Source organism: Ranitomeya imitator, chromosome 10 (genome assembly GCF_032444005.1).
Source record: "Ranitomeya imitator isolate aRanImi1 chromosome 10, aRanImi1.pri, whole genome shotgun sequence".
In the NCBI taxonomy this organism is placed as follows: Eukaryota; Metazoa; Chordata; class Amphibia; order Anura; family Dendrobatidae; genus Ranitomeya; species Ranitomeya imitator.
Genome location: NC_091291.1, coordinates 149,751,874 through 149,774,046, shown reverse-complemented (window position 1 = coordinate 149,774,046; position 22,173 = coordinate 149,751,874). Strand labels below are relative to the sequence as shown.

The following is a 22,173-nucleotide window of genomic DNA, read 5'->3' as shown; positions in this document are numbered from 1 at the left end:
ACACCGATCCGTGACGTGGGGGGTGATGGTCACGGTGTGAATCGTGACACCAGGTGCCATATCTGCACCACACTGCCAGTAACTGCACCATCACCAGATGCCACATCTATACCACCCTGCCAGTAACTGCATCTTCACTAGGTGCCACATCTACACCACACAGCTAATTATTCCACCTTCACCAGGTGTCACATCTACACCACACCACCAGTAACTGCACAATCACCAGGTGCCACATCTACACCACACTAACTGCACAATCACCAGATACCACATCTACACCACACTGTCGATGATTCTACCATCACCAGGTGCCACATCTACACCACACTGCAGGTGGTTCCACCATCACCAGGTGCCACGTCTACACCACACCACCAGTAACTGCATCATCACCAGGTGCCACATCTACACCAAACCGCTGATTTCACCTTCACCAGGCGTCACTACACTATCGATGATTCCACCTTCACCAGTTGTCACATCTACACCACACTGCCAGTAACTGCATCATCACATCTACACTACACTGCCGGTGATTCAACCATCACCAGGTGCCACATCTACACCACGCTGTCGATGATTCTACAATCACCAGGTGCCACATCTACACCACACTGCCGGTGATTCCACCATCACCAGGTGCCACATCTACACCACACCACCAGTAACTGCATCATCACAAGGTGCCACATCTACACCACACCGCTGATGATTTCACCTTCACCAGGTGTCACTACACTATCGATGATTCCACCTTCAAAAGTTGTCACATCTACACCACACTGTCAGTAACTGCATCACCAGGTATCACATCTACACCACACCGCTGATGATTCCACCTTCACCAGGTGTCACATCTATAGTACACTGCCGATAATTCCACCATCACAAGGTGCCACATCTACACCACACCTCCAGTAACTCCACCATCACCAGGTGCCACATCTACACCACATCGCTGATGATTCAACCATCACCAGGTGTCACATCTACACCACACCGCCAGTAACTGCATCATGCCAGGTGCCACATCTACACTACACTGCCCATGATTCAACCATCACCAGGTGCCACATCTACACCACACCTCCAGTAACTCCACCATCACCAGGTGCCACATTTACACTACACTGCCCATGATTCAACCATCACCAGGTGCCACATCTAGACCACACTGCCGGTGGTTCCACCATCACTAGGTGCCACATCTACACCACACCACCAGTAACTGCATCATCACCAGGTGCCACATCTACACCACACCGCTGATGATTCCACCTTCACCAGGTGTCCCTACACTACCGATGATTCCACCTTCACCAGTTGTCACATCTACACCACACTGCCAGTAACTGCATCATCACCAGGTATCACATCTACACCACACCGCTGATGATTCCACCTTCACCAGGTGTCACATCTATAGTACACTGCCGATGATTCCACCATCACCAGGTGCCACATCTAAACCACACCACCAGTAACTGCATCACCAGGTATCACATCTACACCACATCGCTGATGATTCCACCATCATCAGGTGTCACATCTACACTACACTGCCGGTGATTCAACCATCACCAGGTGTCACATCTACACCATGCCTCCAGTAACTCCACCATCACCAGGTGCCACATCTACACTACACTGCCGATGATTCCACCATCACCAGGTGCCACATCTACACCACACTGCCGGTGATTCCACCATCACCAGGTGCCACATCTACACTACACTGCCGATGATTCCACCATCACCAGGTGCCACATCTACACCACACCTCCAGTAACTCTACCATGACCAGGTGCCACATCTACACTACACTGCCGATGATTCCACCATCACCAGAGTCACATCTACACTACACTGCCGGCGATTCAACCATCACCAAGTGTCTCATCTACACCACACCGCCAGTAACTGCATCACGCCAGGTATCACATTTACATCACAATTCCAGTAACTGCACCATCACCAGGTGCCACATCTACACCACACTGCCGATGATTCCACCATCAGGTGCCACATCTACACCACACCTCCGGTAACTCTACCATGACCAGGTGCCACATCTACACTACACTGCCGATGATTCCACCATCACCAGGTGCCACATCTACACCAGGTTGTTTTAGTCTCCATTCTCCGTACATCACCCATCGCTCTCCCAGATAATGAACCCACAGGTATGTGAGAAACATGTTGACTTTAATCTGTCCTGCAAAATGGGTTAACCTAGAATTCCTGAATATTTAAAGATTCACGTCTTCACATTTCCCTGGGTGGCAAGCCCAAGGGAGCAGTCAGCCAAGCGTTCCTTGCTGGTTTCACACCCTTAAGAACTGCCTGCGGAAATATCTCTTTTTGTAGCACAGACAGTTGGCAAGGCTGGAAATACCGAAGCAGCTATGCCACCTCCAAGAACAATATAGGACAGGCTGCCATTCCTGCGCAGGCTCTTGAGCTGTAAAACGCGCTCCCCGGAGAGACACTTTTGTAGAAAGTAATCCTGTAATGAGCCTGGTGCCGGCTTCATCCATTTCCATCAGCTTCGGCGGCTCTGCTCTAAGATCATGCGTGGCTTCACATAGCACTGCTAATTTTATTTTTTTCTTCCAATCCATTGAATTCCAGGATGTCAATCTGTTAAAAAAGTGTGCAGACAAACACCTGAGACCAGTGGCATCCTGGCCAAGACCACACAAGTCCGTCAATATGAGATCCTCCATCTGAAGTAGGCACAGACCGTTTGTCACATACAGAAGAGATGTGTAACGTACGTGAGGCCAAAACCCAGGAGCCATGAATGAGCCACGGAGGCTTATTCCAGGGTCAGGGCGAGATGCCCTCTCCGGGGCGATGTGTGGAGGAGGCACCTGCCGAGAGGTTCAGGATTCCACTCCTTGGAGACGTTTGCCGTCCTCTGGCTAGAGATCTGGCTTTTGCTAGGTCTGCATTTTGTGTCACCTGTGAACCTTCCTTTACCTCAGATGGACAATTTGCTGTCATGCAGGAGGTCATAGAAATATTAAAGTCCCTAAAGACCACTGCAGGGAAGGGGGCATTCACCCCCTACTCTCGTGTAAAGATCTTAAGGAGAAAGAGCCGACAATGGAAACCACTTGTGGGTAATAGGGCCACATGTTTAACATGGGGGAAAATAGGAAATCGTGTACAGCTAAGAAGTGATAAAACTACTTACAGCTCACTTTGAGGCTGGGATTATCGGCGGTGACCAAAAGGTTGAAACAGGATATCGATTGTGGGAAACAGAGTCAGGTTTGTGGATTGAAGAGGGATGAGCTGCTATGATGAAAGACCCTCCCAAGGCGCAGCTATGAATATTGGGGTATTAATCAGATACTGATGGGACTTATGAAAAAATATGCACATTCTTCCCGTAACTGTGAGAAATGCCTGTCACGGTTCACGGGGAAGATACCTTTATCATCCCCACCACTCATACCTGTTTGGTTGCCCGCTGGTTCTTTCTGAAGGGGATTTATCTATATCCCACTTCCCAGTTCTGGTCTGGAACCTGCAGCTCTCTGGCACCCCTCTTACCCTCAGTTCAGTCAGTGTACTACACCTAGGATAATTAGTCGCCGGAAAGACTGCCTGCTATGTAGTGGCTATTGGGCACGCTGCAGCAAGGGTGATATAACTACACCAACACAGGCGGGAACAATAATTATCAATGCCACTGTCGATACAATGCCTCCCAATGCACAGGATAAATTCTGCTTCCACCTACTCCAATTTCTTAATTATTAACTGGTCTGGAGCCAACCCAGATTAGTGGCGTAATTCACTTCAGAGGACGTGACCGTACATTATAGAGCGTGGAGAGACAAAGCTAGTAATTTTATATATTTTACTCCAAGAAAGGTAGGCAGTGTTTACAGAAATATAAAGATATTATAAAGAAGACAAATATCGTATGTACAATACAATTACAAATAAAAAGGGATTAATGTTGAAAAATCACTTTCATTTTGTTATGTCATCTTATCTCATGGCCAACTGTGTGCTGTGGGGGAAGGACGAGCATATATCCAGATGCATCACCCGTCTCTCAGCTAGACCCCGGACAAAGACACGTGAAGGCTGCTGCTTCACTCAGTTATTTCCTAGCCTAAAACTAAAGCCCTCCCCTTGTGGTGACCTCACTTAGAGGCTGCATACTCTCCCCTGTCTTAGCATTATGAAGACATCCCGCATATCTTGGCACAGGAACCTCGTAGAAGGACGACACCCATGTCATTATGCTCAGCGTGCCATAGGGATTCATTTAAGTATAGATATGGGGTAGCTGGGTGACCCAGTCCCGTAGTAATCAGTTTCTCAATTGTGCTGGTTCTGGAACCTAGAACACTCACTAGCTGATAGTTCTACTGAAGCCCATGTCAAAAATTGTGTTTGTCCCAGTTCTATCATTATTCGAGAAAGAGGGGTTTGGGGTTACACACACAGGCAGAGTGGGAAGAGGGGGGTCGGAAAGGCCCACAGCGTGTATCTGAATAGCCAATGTACTTTTAGGTAGATACTCAAACATGGCATATTCACATTATCGTGACAATGTCTATAAGCCCCAAATCAATAGTGGGCAGATAGGAAACATGGAATGGCTGCTGTCCGCTATCTATGGAAAAGTAAAATCCCGATAAAAAATATGACAGTGATATAGATTGCCAGAGATCGTCAGGAGTGAAGATATTGTGTATTTTAGAAATTTCATAATTTTCTAAAACTGAAGCCACATTCCATGGCCAGCCCTGTTAGGAGTCATCAAGGGGAAGTGTATGGGTGTAACTTAAGTGCTGAGGAAAAAAGACAAATTATGACCTGTGTTCAATGCCGAAACATATATCGCGTGTAGGCTTGGTCCACGTTAACCAGACATTTTTCAATCGATTGCTTTCATCCGCTAAGCTCTGAAGCCATTGCAGGGATGTCAGGTTGTTTTGTTCCCTTTGTAGACAAGTAGATCAACAAGTAGATAACTAGACCCATAAATACTTTCACAAGTAAGAAACTAAATCCACAAGTAGAAAATTAGATGCAGAACAAGATCCAAATGTAGAAAACTAGAACTAGATCCAGAACTAGATCCCCAAGGAGAAAATATGATCCAGAATTAGATGCACAAGTAAAAAACTAGATCCAGAACGTGATCCAAAAAAAAAATTAAATTCAACTCATAACTAAATCCAAAACTACATCCACATGCAGAAATCTAGATCCAGAAATAGATCCAAAAGTTCACAACTACATTCGGAACTAGATCCGCAAGTAGAAAAATACATGCAGAAATAGATCGAAAGTAGTAAACTAGATCCAGATCTGCAAATACACTACTAGATTCGGTTGTCGCCATCTCTGCCAAGTTGTTTTATGTATAGGAGGAGCAATTTCATCCAGGGCACATTGCAGGGTTTCATTGTAATGCTTCAGAGCAGAATCAGGACATGAGATGGAGGAGATTGCTGGGGAAAACCCGAGCAACGAGTACACTCGCTCATCACTACCAGTGACCCCATTCCGTCACATCTCCTCCAATCTCTTTCCCCTGCTGTCACCTCTCACCTAACAAAAATATTCAACCTCTCTCTCTTCCGGTATCTTTCCCTTCTCATTTAAGCATGCCATCATACATCCATTACTTAAAAAACAATCCCTTGACCAAAACTTTGCCGCTAACTTTAGACCTGTCTCTAATCTCGCCTTCATCTCCAAACTCCTCAAACGCCTGGTCCATTCCCGTCTTACCCGCTATCTCTCAGATAACTCTCTTCTAGACCCTCTACAATCCGGTTTCCGCTCTTTACACTCTACTGAAACTGCCCTCACTAAAGTCTTTAATGATCTACTAACAGCTAAATCTAATGGTCACTACTCCAAGCTAATTCTCCTGGATCTCTCCGCAGCATTCGATACTGTGGATCATCAGCTCCTCCTCAATATGCTCCGCTCCATCGGCCTCAAGGACACCGTTCTCTCCTGGTTCTCATCCTATCTCACTGTATGTTTTGCTGGTTCCTCCTCCTCTCACCTTCCCCTTACTGTTGGGGTTCCTCAAGGATCAGTCCTAGGCCCCCTCCTCTTCTCGTTGTATACCGCCCCTATTGGACAATCAGTAGCTTTGGTTTTCAGTACCATCTCTATGCTGATGACACCCAATTATACTCCTCTTCTCCTGATCTCATGCCTGCCTTTTTAGAAAACACCAGTGATTGTCTTACCGCTGTCTCCAACATCATGTCCTCCCTGTATCTGAAACTGAACCTGTCAACAACTGAACTCCTCGTGTTTTCTCCCTCTACTAACCTACCTTTGCCCGACATTGCGATCTCCGTGTGCGGTTCCACCATTACTCCCAAGCAACATGCCCGCTGCCTTGGGGTCATACTTGATTCCGAGCTTTCATTCACCCCCGACATCCGATCACTTGCTCGCTCTTATCTGCACCTCAAAAACATTTCTAGAATTCGCCGTTTTCTTACTTTTGACTCTGCAAAAACTCTCACTGTTTCACTTATTCATTCTCGTCTGGACTATTGTAACTCTCTACTAACCGGCCTCCCTCTTACCAAACTCTCCCCGCTCCAATCTGTCCTGAATGCTGCTGCCAGGATCATATTCCTCACCAACCGTTACACCGATGCCTCTACCTTGTGCCAGTCATTACACTGGCTACCCATCCACTCCAGAATCCAGTACAAAACTACTACCCTCATCCACAAAGCACTCCATGGCTCAGCACCACCCTACATCTCCTCCCTGGGTCCAGTCTACCACCCTACCTGTGCTCTCCATGGTTCAGCACTACCCTATATCTCCTCCCTGGTCTCAGTCTACCACCCTACCCGTGCTCTCCATGGTTCAGCACTACCCTACATCTCCTCCCTGGTCTCAGTCTACCACCCTACCTGTGCTCTCCATGGTTCAGCACTACCCTACATCTCCTCTCTGGTCTCAGTCTACCACCCTACCCGTGCTCTCCATGGCTCAGCACCACCCTACATCTCCTCTCTGGTCTCAGTCTACCACCCTACCCGTGCTCTCCATGGCTCAGCACCACCCTACATCTCCTCCCTGGTCTCAGTCTACCATCCTACCCGTGCCCTCCGCTCCGCTAATGACCTCAGGTTAGCATCCTCATTAATCAGAACCTCCCACTCCCGTCTCCAAGACTTTCCACGTGGTTCGCCAATTCTTTAGAATGCACTACCTAGGTTAATACGATTATTCCCCAATCCCCACAGTTTTAAGCGTACCCTAAAAATGCACTTGTTCAGATTGGCCTACCGCCTCAATGCATTAACCTAATGATCCCTGTTGGCCATTTAAAAAGCGTAAACCATAATCAGGTTCCTCGCATCATGTTCTCATACACTTTATGCAGTTAATAGCCCTCTGTGTCTGTACTATTACATACTTAGGCAGTTAACTGGTTCATGCAGCTTTACATGAACACCCGAGCCTTACACTATGGCTGGTCCGAACAATGAAAGCAATTGTTACCATCCACCTCTCGTGTCTCCCCTTTTCCTCATAGTTTGTAAGCTTGTGAGCAGCAGGGCCCTCATTCCTCTTGCTATCTGGTGAGCAGGGCCCTCATTCCTCTTGGTATCTTGCGAGCAGCAGGGCCCTCACTCCTCTTGTATCTGGTGATCGGGGCCCTCACTCCTCTTGGTATCTGGTGATCGGGGCCCTCACTCCTCTTGGTATCTGGTGATCGGGGCCCTCACTCCTCTTGGTATCTGGTGATCGGGGCCCTCACTCCTCTTGGTATCTGGTGATCGGGGCCCTCACTCCTCTTGGTATCTGGTGATCGGGGCCCTCACTCCTCTTGGTATCTGGTGATCGGGGCCCTCACTCCTCTTGGTATCTGGTGATCGGGGCCCTCACTCCTCTTGGTATCTGGTGATCGGGGCCCTCACTCCTCTTGGTATCTGGTGATCGGGGCCCTCACTCCTCTTGGTATCTGGTGATCGGGGCCCTCACTCCTCTTGGTATCTGGTGATCGGGGCCCTCACTCCTCTTGGTATCTGGTGATCGGGGCCCTCACTCCTCTTGGTATCTGGTGATCGGGGCCCTCACTCCTCTTGGTATCTGGTGATCGGGGCCCTCATTCCTCTTGTATCTGGTGAGCAGGGCCCTCATTCCTCTTGGTATCTTGCGAGCAGCAGGGCCCTCACTCCTCTTGGTATCTGGCGAGCAGGACCCTCATTCCTCTTGGTATCTGGCGAGCGGGGCCCTTACTCCTCTTGGTATCTGGTGATCGGGGCCCTCACTCCTCTTGGTATCTGGTGATCGGGGCCCTCATTCCTCTTGTATCTGGTGAGCAGGGCCCTCACTCCTCTTGGTATCTGGCGAGCAGGACCCTCATTCCTCTTGGTATCTGGTGATCGGGGCCCTCACTCCTCCTGTATCTGGTGATCGGGGCCCTCACTCCTCTTGGTATCTGGTGAGCAGGGCCCTCACTCCTCTTGTATCTGGTGATCGGGGCCCTCACTCCTCTTGTATCTGGTGATCGGGGCCCTCACTCCTCTTGGTATCTGGTGATCGGGGCCCTCACTCCTCCTGTATCTGGTGAGCAGGGCCCTCACTCCTCTTGGTATCTGGTGAGCGGGGCCCTCACTCCTCTTGGTATCTGGTGATCGGGGCCCTCACTCCTCTTGTATCTGGTGATCGGGGCCCTCACTCCTCTTGGTATCTGGTGATCGGGGCCCTCACTCCTCTTGGTATCTGTGAGCAGGGCCCTCACTCCTCCTGTATCTGGTGATTGGGGCCCTCACTCCTCTTGGTATCTGGTGATCGGGGCCCTCACTCCTCTTGGTATCTGGTGATCGGGGCCCTCACTCCTCCTGTATCTGGTGATCGGGGCCCTCACTCCTCTTGGTATCTGGTGATCGGGGCCCTCACTCCTCTTGGTATCGGTTTTGAACTGTGTTTATTGTTTTGCTGTAATGTCTATTGTCTGTACAAATCCCCTCTATACTGTAAAGCGCTGCGGAATATGTTGGCGCTATATAAATAAAATTATTATTAAGAACTAGATCCACAAGTTGAAAACAGATCCAGGACTAGATCCGCAAGCAGCCAACTAGATGTGCAAGAAGTCAACTAGATCAAGGAGTAGTCAACTAGATCCAAAATTGGATCTGCAAATTAAACAAGTAAACCTGTAACTAGATCCATAAATGGATCAAAGACTAGACAACTAGATCAAGAATATTAGATCCACAACAAGATCCACAAGAAAAAAAAAAAAACTAGATCCAGAGCTAGATCCCCATATACACCACTAAATGCAGCACTAAATCCGCAGGGATGGGGGGGATTTCTGCCCACAGGTTGTATATCCGCAGGGATGGGGGGATTTCTGCCCACAGGTTGCATATCCGCAGTGATGGGGGGATTTCTCCCCACAGGTTGTAAATCCGCAGTGATGGGGGGATTTCTGCCCACAGGTTGTAAATCCGCAGGGATGGGGGGGATTTCTGTGTTCATGACATTCGGGTCAAGAATAAATGGCAGGAGGCAGAGCAACAGACATGGAGAAAAAGGCCTTCAGGTGCCAGGACCAGTCTTTAGAGATGAATGGGAAAAATGTGGATTTGATCTGCGTCGCCTAATAACTTGAGGGTCCAGAATTATTCACATACTAGAGTCTGGTTTATTCAACGTGTTCCCAAGCACAGTGAGTTCTTCAGGAAATGCCACATACAGATCAAATTCATCTATATAATTCTGTCACCTAGTGACTGGTGGATCTGCTGCAGCGGATAATCCTACACGCTAGAATATCAGCTCCGTCTGGTGAGTACATTTTAATTATATTAACCTCAATTATCTTGGATAAGACCCTATTTTGCGCTGTTTTCTCCAACAGCAATTATAGGACCCGTCTTTAGACATACCACTTTCCCCCGTCTTAGCCAAGCCATCAGGAGATGTTTCTAGGAGCCCCGTTTCTCAGCCGAGCATCAGGTGCCACAAGCCAACTCTAGGCCTTCCGTGTTTCAGCCGAGCCATCTGGTGCCAGGAGCCGCCTCTAGGCCCCCCATCTCAGCCAAGCCATCTGGTGCCACAAGCTAACTCTACGCCCCCCATGTGTCAGTCAAGCCATCAGGTGCCATAAGCCACCTCTAGGCCTTCCATGTCTCAGCCGAGCCATCAGCTGCCAGGAGCCACCGCTAGGCCTTCCGTGTCTCAGCCGAGCCATCAGGTGCCACAAGCCGCCTCTAGGCCCCCCATCTCAGCCAAGCTATCAGGTGCCACAAGCCAACTCTAGGCCCCCCATGTGTCAGCCGAGCCATCAGGTGCCACAAGCCACATCTAGGCCTTCCATGTCTCAGCCGAGCCATCAGGTGCCAGGAGGCGCCTCTAGGCCTTCCGTGAATTAGCCGAGCCATCAGGTGCCAGGAGCCGCCTCTAGATTCCCCCGTGACTCAGCTGAGCCATCAGGTGCCAGGAGCCGCCTCTAGGCGCCCCCGTGTCTCAGCCGAGCCATCAGGTGCCACAAGCCACCTCTAGGCCCCCCGTGTCTTAGCCAAGCCATCAGGTGCCACAAGCCAACGCTAGGCCCCACAACTGTCAGCCAAGCCATCAGGTGCCACAAGCCGCCTCTAGGCCCCCCGTGTCTCAGCCGAGCCATCAGGTGCCACAAGCCACCTCTAGGCCCTCTGTGTCTTAGCTGAGCCATCAGGTGCCACAAGCCACCTCTAGGCCCCCCGTGTCTTAGCCAAGCCATCAGGTGCCACAAGCCGCCTCTAGGCCTTCCGTGTCTCAGCCGAGCCATCAAGTGCCAGGAGCCGCTTCTAGGCCCCCTGTGTCTCAGCCGAGCCATCATGTGCCAGGAGCCGCCTCTAGGCTCCCTGTGTCTCAGCCGAGCCATCAGGTGCCACAAGCCGCCTCTAGGCCCCCGTCTCAGCCAAGCCATCAGGTGCCACAAGCCAACTCTAGGCCCCCCATGTGTCAGCCGAGCCATCCGGTGCCACAAGCTAACTCTACGCCCCCCATGTGTCAGTCAAGCCATCAGGTGCCATAAGCCACCTCTAGGCCTTCCATGTCTCAGCCGAGCCATCAGCTGCCAGGAGCCACCTCTAGGCCTTCCGTGTCTCAGCCGAGCCATCAGGTGCCACAAGCCGCCTCTAGGCCCCCCATCTCAGCCAAGCTATCAGGTGCTACAAGCCAACTCTAGGCCCCCCATGTGTCAGCCGAGCCATCAGGTGCCACAAGCCACCTCTAAGCCCCCCGTGTCTTAGCCGAGCCATCAGGTGCCATTAGCCACCTCTAGGCCCACCGTGTCTCAGCCGAGCCATCAGGTGCCATTAGCCACCTCTAGGCCCACCGTGTCTCAGCCGAGCCATCAGGTGCCATTAGCCACCTCTAGGTCCCCCGTGTCTCAGCCGAGCCATCAGGTGCCTCAAGGCGCCTCTAGGCCTTCCGTGTCTCAGCCGAGCCATAAGGTGCCACAAGCCGCCTCTAGGCCCCCTGTCTCAGCCAAGCCATCAGGTGCCCCAAGCCAACTCTAGGCCCCCCATGTGTCAGCCGAGCCATCAGGTACCACAAGCCGCCTCTAGGCCTTTCGTGTCTCAGCTGAGTCATCAGGTTCCACAAGCCGCCTCTAGGCCTTCCGTGTGTCAGTGGAGCCATCAGGTGCCAGGAGCCGCCTCTAGGACCTCCGTGTCTCAGCCAAGCCATCAGGTGCCACAAGCCACCTCTAGGCCCCCCGTTTCTCAGCCGAGCATCAGGTACCACAAGCCAACTCTAGGCCCCCCATGTATCAGCCGAGCCATCAGGTGCCACAAGCCGTCTTTAGGCCCCCCCAGTGTCTCAGCCGAGCCATCAGGTGCCAGGAGCCGCCTCTAGGACCCCCGTGTCTCAGCCGAGCCATCAGGTGCCAGGAGCCGCCTCTAGGCTCCCCTGTGTCTCAGCTGAGCCATCAGGTGCCACAAGCCACCTCTAGGCCCCCCGTGTCTCAGCTGAGCCATCAGGTGCCACAAGTCATCTCTAGGCCCCCCGTGTCTCAGCCGAGCCATCAGGTGCCATGAGCCGCCTCTAGGACCCCCGTGTCTCAGCCGAGCCATCAGGTGCCATTAGCCACCTCTATGTCCCCTGTGTCTCTGCCGAGCCATCAGGTGCCATTAGCCACCTCTAGGCCCACCGTGTCTCAGCCGAGCCATCAGGTGCCATTAGCCACCTCTATGTCCCCTGTGTCTCAGCCAAGCCATCAGGTGCCAGGAGCTGCCTCTAGGCTCCCCGTGTCTCAGCCGAGCCATCAGGTGCCAGGAGCCGTCTCTAGGCTCCCCCGTGTCTCAGCCGAGCCACCAGGTGCCACAAGCTGACTCCTTAAGAAGAGAGATACAGGATAAAATGGCTGTGTGGTTTGTTAGTAAGTGATTCAGTATCATGGTGGTAGTAGGAATAGTTTTATCACCAGGTACAACATATTTTTGGGTCAGAATGCCACCTGGTGGGAGTGTTCTAGTGTCATTAATTATTACATTAGTTAAAAACAAATACATCAAATTGTGTTAAACACCTCAATGGTATAAACCAGCAGACATGTTCACTCTGCACATGTCTACATTCACACACACGTATTCGTTAGTAGCTCTACAGTCAGGACTAGCCACACTTCTGCCATGCTGCCGTGTACTCCGTGAAGGGCGCAGCGACTTACCTTTAGGGGACAGGTATCTCCAGTTCACCACTGGCTCCGGCCTCCCTGTGGCGATGCAGCTCAGACTCACATTACTTCCTTCATTCACCACAATATTCGACGAGATCTCCACTATCGTAGGGGGAACTGCAAGACATAAAAGGCAGAAACTGCATGAGAGCAAGGAATAAAGAGAGCAGCCAAGTGTAAAAACACAGAGGCCAGAGGGAGGGCTGCGGCCGCCGCCAGAGGGAGGGCTGCGGCCGCCGCCAGAGGGAGGGATGCGGCCGCCGCCAGAGGGAGGGATGCGGCAGCCGCCAGAGGGAGGAATGCGGCCGCCGCCAGAGGGAGGGATGCGGCCGCCGCCAGAGGGAGGGATGCGGCCGCCGCCAGAGGGAGGGGTGATGACATTACGAAAGGTAAAGAGATTTTCCTTGAAAGTCGCTATCCAAGAACATAGTAACATAGTTAGTAAGGCCGAAAAAAGACATTTGTCCATCCAGTTCAGCCTATATTCCATCATAATAAATCCCCAGATCTACGTCCTTCTACAGAACCTAATAATTGTATGATACAATATTGTTCTGCTCCAGGAAGACATCCAGGCCTCTCTTGAACCCCTCGACTGAGTTCGCCATCACCACCTCCTCAGGCAAGCAATTCCAGATTCTCACTGCCCTAACAGTAAAGAATCCTCTTCTATGTTGGTGGAAAAACCTTCTCTCCTCCAGACGCAAAGAATGCCCCCTTGTGCCCGTCACCTTCCTTGGTATAAACCAGGGTGGATTTGATTTAAATCTAACTGATTTAAATCACGATTTAAATCACTAGTCAGTAAGGCTTGATTTAAATCAGTGATTTAAATCAAAGTTTCTACCTAAACTAGTTCTTGCTACTTTAACATGCAAGTAGAAGTAGATGAAGATTTTTAGAATCACTTTTTATATTACTTTTTTCTCCCCAGTTTAATGGGTTAATCATTCATATTTGGACACCACTGTTCTGTTGTACTTAGGAAGGAGAAAAATAATCCTGACCTTAATAACAATTTAAATAGATTTATTCAACTTAAACAATAACAACATTACAGCATAAGTTATTTGCTTAAACAAACATCCAAGTTTGTTAACTAATTTGGCTAAACAAAATATATATATATATATATATATAAAATGTAGGCCCCTTAAAAAATAGTGAGGAAAGAATGGTTGTAGATGACGAGGAAAAAGCTAACATATTAAACACCTTCTTCTCCACGGTATTCACGGTGGAAAATGAAATGCTAGGTGAAATCCCAAGAAACAATGAAAACCCGATATTAAGGGTCACCAATCTAACCCAAGAAGAGGTGCGAAACCGGCTAAATAAGATTAAAATAGATAAATCTCCGGGTCCGGATGGCATACACCCACGAGTACTAAGGGAACTAAGTAATGTAATAGATAAACCATTATTTCTTATTTTTAGGGACTCTATAGCGACAGGATCTGTTCCGCAGGACTGGCGCATAGCAAATGTGGTGCCAATATTCAAAAAGGGCTCTAAAAGTGAACCTGGAAATTATAGGCCAGTAAGTCTAACCTCTATTGTTGGTAAAATATTTGAAGGGTTTCTGAGGGATGTTATTCTGGATTATCTCAATGAGAATAACTGTTTAACTCCATATCAGCATGGGTTTATGAGAAATCGCTCCTGTCAAACCAATCTAATCAGTTTTTATTAAGAGGTAAGCTATAGGCTGGACCACGGTGAGTCATTGGACGTGGTAGATCTCGATTTTTCCAAAGCGTTTGATACCATGCCGCACAAGAGGTTGGTACACAAAATGAGAATGCTTGGTCTGGGGGAAATTGTGTGTAAATGGGTTAGTAACTGGCTTAGTGATAGAAAGCAGAGGGTGGTTATAAATGGTATAGTCTCTAACTGGGTCGCTGTGACCAGTGGGGTACCGCAGGGGTCAGTATTGGGACCTGTTCTCTTCAACATATTCATTAATGATCTGGTAGAAGGGTTACACAGTAAAATATCGATATTTGCAGATGATACAAAACTATGTAAAGCAGTTAATACAAGAGAAGATAGTATTCTGCTACAGATGGATCTGGATAAGTTGGAAACTTGGGCTGAAAGGTGGCAGATGAGGTTTAACAATGATAAATGTAAGGTTATACACCTGGGAAGAGGGAATCAATATCACCATTACACACTGAACGGGAAACCACTGGGTAAATCTGACAGGGAGAAGGACTTGGGGATCCTAGTTAATGATAAACTTACCTGGAGCAGCCAGTGCCAGGCAGCAGCTGCCAAGGCAAACAGGATCATGGGGTGCATTAAAAGAGGTCTGGATACACATGATGAGAGCATTATACTGCCTCTGTACAAATCCCTAGTTAGACCGCACATGGAGTACTGTGTCCAGTTTTGGGCACCGGTGCTCAGGAAGGATATAATGGAACTAGAGAGAGTACAAAGGAGGGCAACAAAATTAATAAAGGGGATGGGAGAACTACAATACCCAGATAGATTAGCGAAATTAGGATTATTTAGTCTAGAAAAAAGACGACTGAGGGGCGATCTAATAACCATGTATAAGTATATAAGGGGACAATACAAATATCTCGCTGAGGATCTGTTTATACCAAGGAAGGTGACGGGCACAAGGGGGCATTCTTTGCGTCTGGAGGAGAGAAGGTTTTTCCACCAACATAGAAGAGGATTCTTTACTGTTAGGGCAGTGAGAATCTGGAATTGCTTGCCTGAGGAGGTGGTGATGGCGAACTCAGTCGAGGGGTTCAAGAGAGGCCTGGATGTCTTCCTGGAGCAGAACAATATTGTATCATACAATTATTAGGTTCTGTAGAAGGACGTAGATCTGGGGATTTATTATGATGGAATATAGGCTGAACTGGATGGACAAATGTCTTTTTTCGGCCTTACTATGTTACTATGTTACTATGTTACTATATATTTTAAGAAACTTAGACTGTCAGCCCAGCCGACACATGAAAAACTTAAATACTACTGTCCCTGCTGTCCTCTGTAGCTCACTTGTCGTCATCTTCATCACCGCACTTCTCATGATGTTGCCTCATTCGCGCCACCAGGCCTTGCATCTCTTTGTTGCATCGTTTGCATTTTGCACGCATGCCTGCCTTACCGATAGGCGAAGGAGCTTCATTAAAATATTCCCAAACTGGGTCTCTTTTACGGCCTGCTGCCATTATAAGGAAAGAATGTAATAAACCTCAGATCGTACACGTCTGTCTGTGTCTATGCTGCAGTATTGTGCTCAAAGTTTCACTTTCATTTTCTTGTCTGCTTGCCCTTTGTGAGGACAGTGTATAAAATCGGTAGTAGTTTCTCTGCCTTTTAGCACCATAGCTGAGGGAATTCTGCACCACTAACCATGGTGCTGAGAAACACATGGTCGCTGTAAAACCCCCCTCTTTTTCCCCTCCCTGAATACAACCAATCAGCCCTAGGACAAACACTGGGTAACCTGAAGCTGTGTGTGAGCAGGGTGTGGCCTTACACTGCAGGTGACCAATCATGCAAAGCCACCTGTGGTCCCTCCCTTCTTAGTCAGGAATGTCTTTGTCCTGAGAGTCTCACAACGTAAATATCTCGGAGACCTCAGTGAATATCATTAGTGATGTCCCAAGGCTGGAGTATATAAGCCCCCACACTTAACCCAGCCGGCAGTTGGAGTTTTGTTGCCTGAGGACTTGATCTGTACTATGCATTGGGACATCTGGGGTCTGCCTGTAGCATGGTTTTGCCTGACATGAACTGAGAACATGTGAGTGTTACCTTTTCTTATTTACTCCCTGTTTATTTCATAATTACCCTTGCACATATTTGAAATTGCCTCATTTGTAACATCTTTATAAAATATTTTTGATAAAGCACTGCCTAATTTTTTATGGGATATAATATTTAATATTAGTTCGTTCTCCTGTTCTAAACCGTACCCCAAGTCTTCTGAAGGGAACTACGCTACTGTTTTGGGTTAGCTTCGGACTCGTTTAATCGAAGCTGGTGGCAGCATACATTTTGTACTGGGTAGTTGGGTGGCGTTATAGCGACTGAGGCGTGGATAATTATTGATCCTGCCTAAGTGGGAGTAGTTTATGGCGTCGCTGCAGCGTGCCCAATAACCAGTACATAGCAGGCAGCCTGTCTGGCGACTAATTACCTTAGGTGCAGTACCTACTCTGACCTGAGAGTAAGGGGGGCGCCAGAGAGCTGCAAGTGTTAAGTGGAACTGTAAGCGGGATATACATAAATCCCTGCAGTTCGTGGTATATAGAAAAGCAGTGGGATACCTAAAATAAGCCCCTGCTGTAAACTAAGAGGTCAATAGCCTTGTGTGTGGTTTTTCATCACATCGTGGAGTGGAGGGATAACTAAGATAAGCCCCCCTCCACATGTGATAGCCGTCTGTTGGCCTACAGTCACCTCAGTCCGTGACGTACGGGTGACGGTCACGGTGTGAATCCTGACTAATTGGTGACAGCGGTCAGGGGAATCGTGACACCCTTCATCCTCCTCACACTTAGATTCACATTCTTCTTGTGTTGTGCAGATCTATTCCACTCCAAACAATCAGAAACATATTGTCTAACTTCTTGGACTTGGCACTGAAGGGGTTGATTCTGTATTCATAGGTTTGTAGAACAATAGGATTAAGGTCTTTTTCTCAACTCTGTTCATGTTGTAACATTTTTGCCGTGAAGGAGAGGCTGGGACCTCTGCGGAGTCAAATTCAGTTTTAAGAACTGCGTAAGTAAAGCGAGCGTCTGTGATAATATAGGAGAGAAACTGCCCACTAATCCTACAGAAACCTCTGGAAGAGCATGGCATTGTGAATGTTACACATATACAGCCTTTATTCTACTGAGTTAAACAACTCAGCTTTATCTCATGATGGAAGAACCTTTGGATGGTAAAATATTTTCCTCAAAAAGCAGTTTATTGAAAAAAATCCGATTTAAATAAAAAAAAATCCGATTTAAATAAAAAAATTCGATTTAACATTGATTTTTATCCACCCTGGTATAAACAGATCCTCAGCGAGATATTTGTATTGTCCCCTTATATATTTATACATGGTTATTAGATCGCCCCTCAGTCTTTTTTCTAGACTAAATAATCCTAATTTCGCTAATCTATCTGGGTATTGTAGTTCTCCCATCCCCTTTATTAATTTTGTTGCCCTCCTTTGTACTCTCTCTAGTTCCATTATATCCTTCCTGAGCACCGGGGCCCAAAACTGGACTCCATGTGTACTCCATGTACTCCATGTGCGGTCTAACTAGGGATTTGTACAGAGGCAGTATCGTTTCTATTGTGGAGGTCGACATGCTAAGCATGCCGAGGTGAGGAGACTTAAAGCCGCAATGCTCCTCTGGGTAATACGCCAATTATGCAAATTGTCTCTTCAGAGAGGAAGAGAGCAAGAACTCTAGTGCCACATTGCTTCCAGTTTACAGAGGGGGCAGATCCTGAGATTGCAAGAAATTGGGGGTGATCACAGAACCATAAAGTTTCCACTCCTGTGTCTTGCACAGTGGTGGTCGGGCTCAGCCTCCTCACCTTGGCCGTGTCTCTGAGCACCTTGTACTCCTGTGTCTTGCTCAGTAGTGGTCGGGCTCAGCCTCCTCACCTCGGCAGTGTCTCTGAGCACCTTGTACTCCTGTGTCTTGCTCAGTAGTGGTCGGGCTCAGCCTCCTTACCTCGGCCGTGTCTGAGCACCTTGTACTCATGTGTCTTGCTCAGTGGTGGTCGGGCTCAGCCTCCTTACCTCGGCCGTGTCTGAGCACCTTGTACTCATGTGTCTTGCTCAGTGGTGGTCGGGCTCAGCCTCCTTACCTCGGCAGTGTCTCTGAGCACCTTGTACTACTGTGTCTTGCTCAGTAGTGGTCGGGCTCAGCCTCCTCACCGCGGCCGAATCTCTGAGAACCTTTTACTCCTGTGTCTTGCTCAGTTAGTGGTCGGGCTCAGCCTCTTCACCTCAGCTGTGTCTCTGAGCACCTTGTACTCCTGTGTCTTGCTCAGTTAGTGGTCGGGCTCAGCCTCTTCACCTCAGCTGTGTCTCTGAGCACCTTGTACACCTGTGTATTGCTCAGTAGTGGTCGGGCTCAGCCTCCTCACCTCAGCAGTGTCTCTGAGAACTCATACATCTGGTCTCCAGGGAGGCTGTATCTCTGGATCATGGCAGCTCTGGAGGATAATAGCTCCTGGTGGCTTCACATCTGACTTCTAGTTTTCTGCAGATTTCTTTGCCCAAGTTTATGGGTCACGACTGCTTCTAATGGAGGTGGTTGGTTTTCACGGCAGGTCTCCTGGGGGAATAAGTCAGTGTCAGCAGTTTGTGCTGCATGAAGTCATTTTAGGCCACGGGAAGGTGTCCACTGACGTTCTGCCCCTTGTGACTGGCACAGACCCCTCCGGCAGATGGGAAGAGGCACACACAGCACTCCCCAAGGAGCTGATAACTGGAGAAGAGGGTGAAGGTCACGTGGGAGAGATGAGATGCTCTCAGCACTTCAGTACGATGTCCTGGGTTTTCCCACGCGGATTCAGAAGCCTCAGATCAGCAGAAAATGAGAAGAATGTTCTGTCGCTGAGCAGCCAGTCTAGCGTTAACCCCATTCACGCTGCATCGCCCCAACCACATGGTTTAATATAGAAGACCTCTATTGAGACAGCGCCCCTTAGATATAACGGAGCACCATGAAACAATCCTTCCCGGAACAAGCAGGGAAGCGCGGCGACCTGACCGCTTCACCAGGCCAGTAATGGTCCAAGCACCATTGCCTTGAGTCATCTGCATAAGTACCGTACAATAACCAGCACAAGAGAGGAGCAAAATGACCATTCACCTGGCCAGCGATGGTCAACAGAGCACCAAATACAAAAAAGTTACTAAACAAGTTCAGGGATGAAGCCAATCACCAGGAGAAGGGCCACTGCAGATGTTTCCTCATTGTCAGCAGGTCCTGCAAGATTTGGATGTGCATCATGAGGAAGTCCCAGGCATCAGCCCCAAACTGCAAAAATTTCTCAGTAATTATTATCCTAAAGACAAAGAGGTGAATGTGCGCACAACTAAGAGTGGAGTGCGCGCAAATGTGCAGACAATCTGGCCGACTTCTGACTCTGATCCAGCGTCTCTTCAGGGAACATACAACACTGCAGTAAAAGTACACCTGACCCTAGCTCAAATGCCAGACTGAAGAAGGAAGAGTGTGGGACTGCGACTACAAAGTGAAGAACGGGAGAGCATGCGGGACTGCGACTACACAGTGAATAACAGGAGAGCATGCAAGACTGCGACTACACAGTGAATACCAGGAGAGCATGCGGGACTGCGACTATAAAGTGTAGAATGGGAGAGCATGCGGGACTGCGACTATAAAGTGAAGAATGGGAGAGCATGCGGGACTGCGACTATAAAGTGAAGAACGGGAGAGCATGCGGGACTGCGACTATAAAGTGAAGAACGGGAGAGCATGCGGGACTGCGACTACACAGTGAATAACAGGAGAGCATGCAAGACTGCGACTACACAGTGAATAACAGGAGAGCATGTGGGACTGCGACTATAAAGTATAGAATGGGAAAGCATGCGGGACTGCGACTATAAAGTGAATAACAGGAGAGCATGTGGGACTGCGACTATAAAGTGAAGAATGGGAGAGCATGCGGGACTGCGACTACAAAGTGAATAACAGGAGAGCATGTGGGACTGCGACTACACAGTGAATAACAGGAGAGCATGCAAGACTGCGACTACACAGTGAATAACAGGAGAGCATGTGGGACTGCGACTATAAAGTGAAGAATGGGAGAGCATGTGGGACTGCGACTATAAAGTGAAGAATGGGAGAGCATGTGGGACTGCGACTATAAAGTGAATAACAGGAGAGCATGTGGGACTGCGACTATAAAGTGAAGAACGGGAGAGCATGCAAGACTGCGACTACACAGTGAATAACAGGAGAGCATGCGGGACTGCGACTACACAGTGAATAACAGGAGAGCATGTGGGACTGCGACTATAAAGTGAATAACAGGAGAGCATGTGGGACTGCGACTATAAAGTGAAGAACGGGAGAGCATGCGGGACTGCGACTACACAGTGAATAACAGGAGAGCATGTGGGACTGCGACTATAAAGTGAATAACAGGAGAGCATGTGGGACTGCGACTATAAAGTGAAGAATGGGAGAGCATGTGGGACTGCGACTACACAGTGAATAACAGGAGAGCATGCAAGACTGCGACTAAAGTGAAGAATGGGAGAGCATGTGGGACTGCGACTATAAAGTGAAGAACGGGAGAGCATGCGGGACTGCGACTACACAGTGAATAACAGGAGAGCATGTGGGACTGCGACTATAAAGTGAAGAACGGGAGAGCGTGCGGGACTGTGACTACACAGTGAATAACAGGAGAGCATGTGGGACTGCGACTATAAAGTGAAGAACGGGAGAGCGTGCGGGACTGCGACTACAAAGTGAATAACAGGAGAGCATGTGGGACTGCGACTATAAAGTGAAGAATGGGAGAGCATGCGGGACTGCGACTACACAGTGAATAACAGGAGAGCATGTGGGACTGCGACTACACAGTGAATAACAGGAGAGCATGTGGGACTGCGACTATAAAGTGAAGAATGGGAGAGCATGCGGGACTGCGACTACACAGTGAATAACAGGAGAGCATGCAAGACTGCGACTATAAAGTGAAGAATGGGAGAGCATGCGGGACTGCGACTATAAAGTGAAGAACGGGAGAGCATGCGGGACTGCGACTACACAGTGAATAACAGGAGAGCATGCAAGACTGCGACTATAAAGTGAAGAATGGGAGAGCATGCGGGACTGCGACTATAAAGTGAAGACCGGGAGAGCATGCGGGACTGCGACTACACAGTGAATAACAGGAGAGCATGCAAGACTGCGACTACACAGTGAATAACAGGAGAGCATGCAACACTGCGACTATAAAGTGAAGAATGGGAGAGCATGCGGGACTGCGACTATAAAGTGAAGAACGGGAGAGCATGCGGGACTGCGACTACACAGTGAATAACAGGAGAGCATGCAACACTGCGACTACACAGTGAATAACAGGAGAGCATGCAGAACACTGCGACTACACAGTGAATAACAAGAGAGCATGTGGGACTGCGACTATAAAGTGAAGAACGGGAGAGCATGCGGGACTGCGGTCACGATATTGTATGAAATATCATAAGTAGTTTCTCTTGCTAGCAGGCTGTGGGCTAAAAAGCCCCCCTTCCCTTTCACTCAGCCAAGGTATGGGGGAAGAGTTTATTGCCTCTAGCTCTGAGAGCAAAGGTATTTACGACCGGCATCCCTGCAGTGGAAAGTGACCAGCGAGAACTGGATTAGAAATCTCTAGAATCCATGGAAGTTCTTTGTTCTGTTTTTGTAAGATATTACGCAAACCATTTAACCCCTTCA

The 22,173-nt window shown here is 48.8% G+C and overlaps 1 protein-coding gene across 10 annotated transcripts in view; it reads right to left on the bottom strand.

Annotated features, from left to right (window-relative positions):
• NTM (neurotrimin) overlaps positions 1–22,173 on the bottom strand; it is a 1,102,415-nt gene that overhangs the window by 339,761 nt on the left and 740,481 nt on the right. For all 10 annotated transcript variants that reach the window (XM_069740768.1, XM_069740761.1, XM_069740770.1 and 7 more), the window contains one exon: positions 12,698–12,823. In XM_069740768.1, the coding sequence (XP_069596869.1) occupies positions 12,698–12,823 (126 nt within the window). The remainder of the gene's footprint in view (positions 1–12,697; positions 12,824–22,173) is intronic.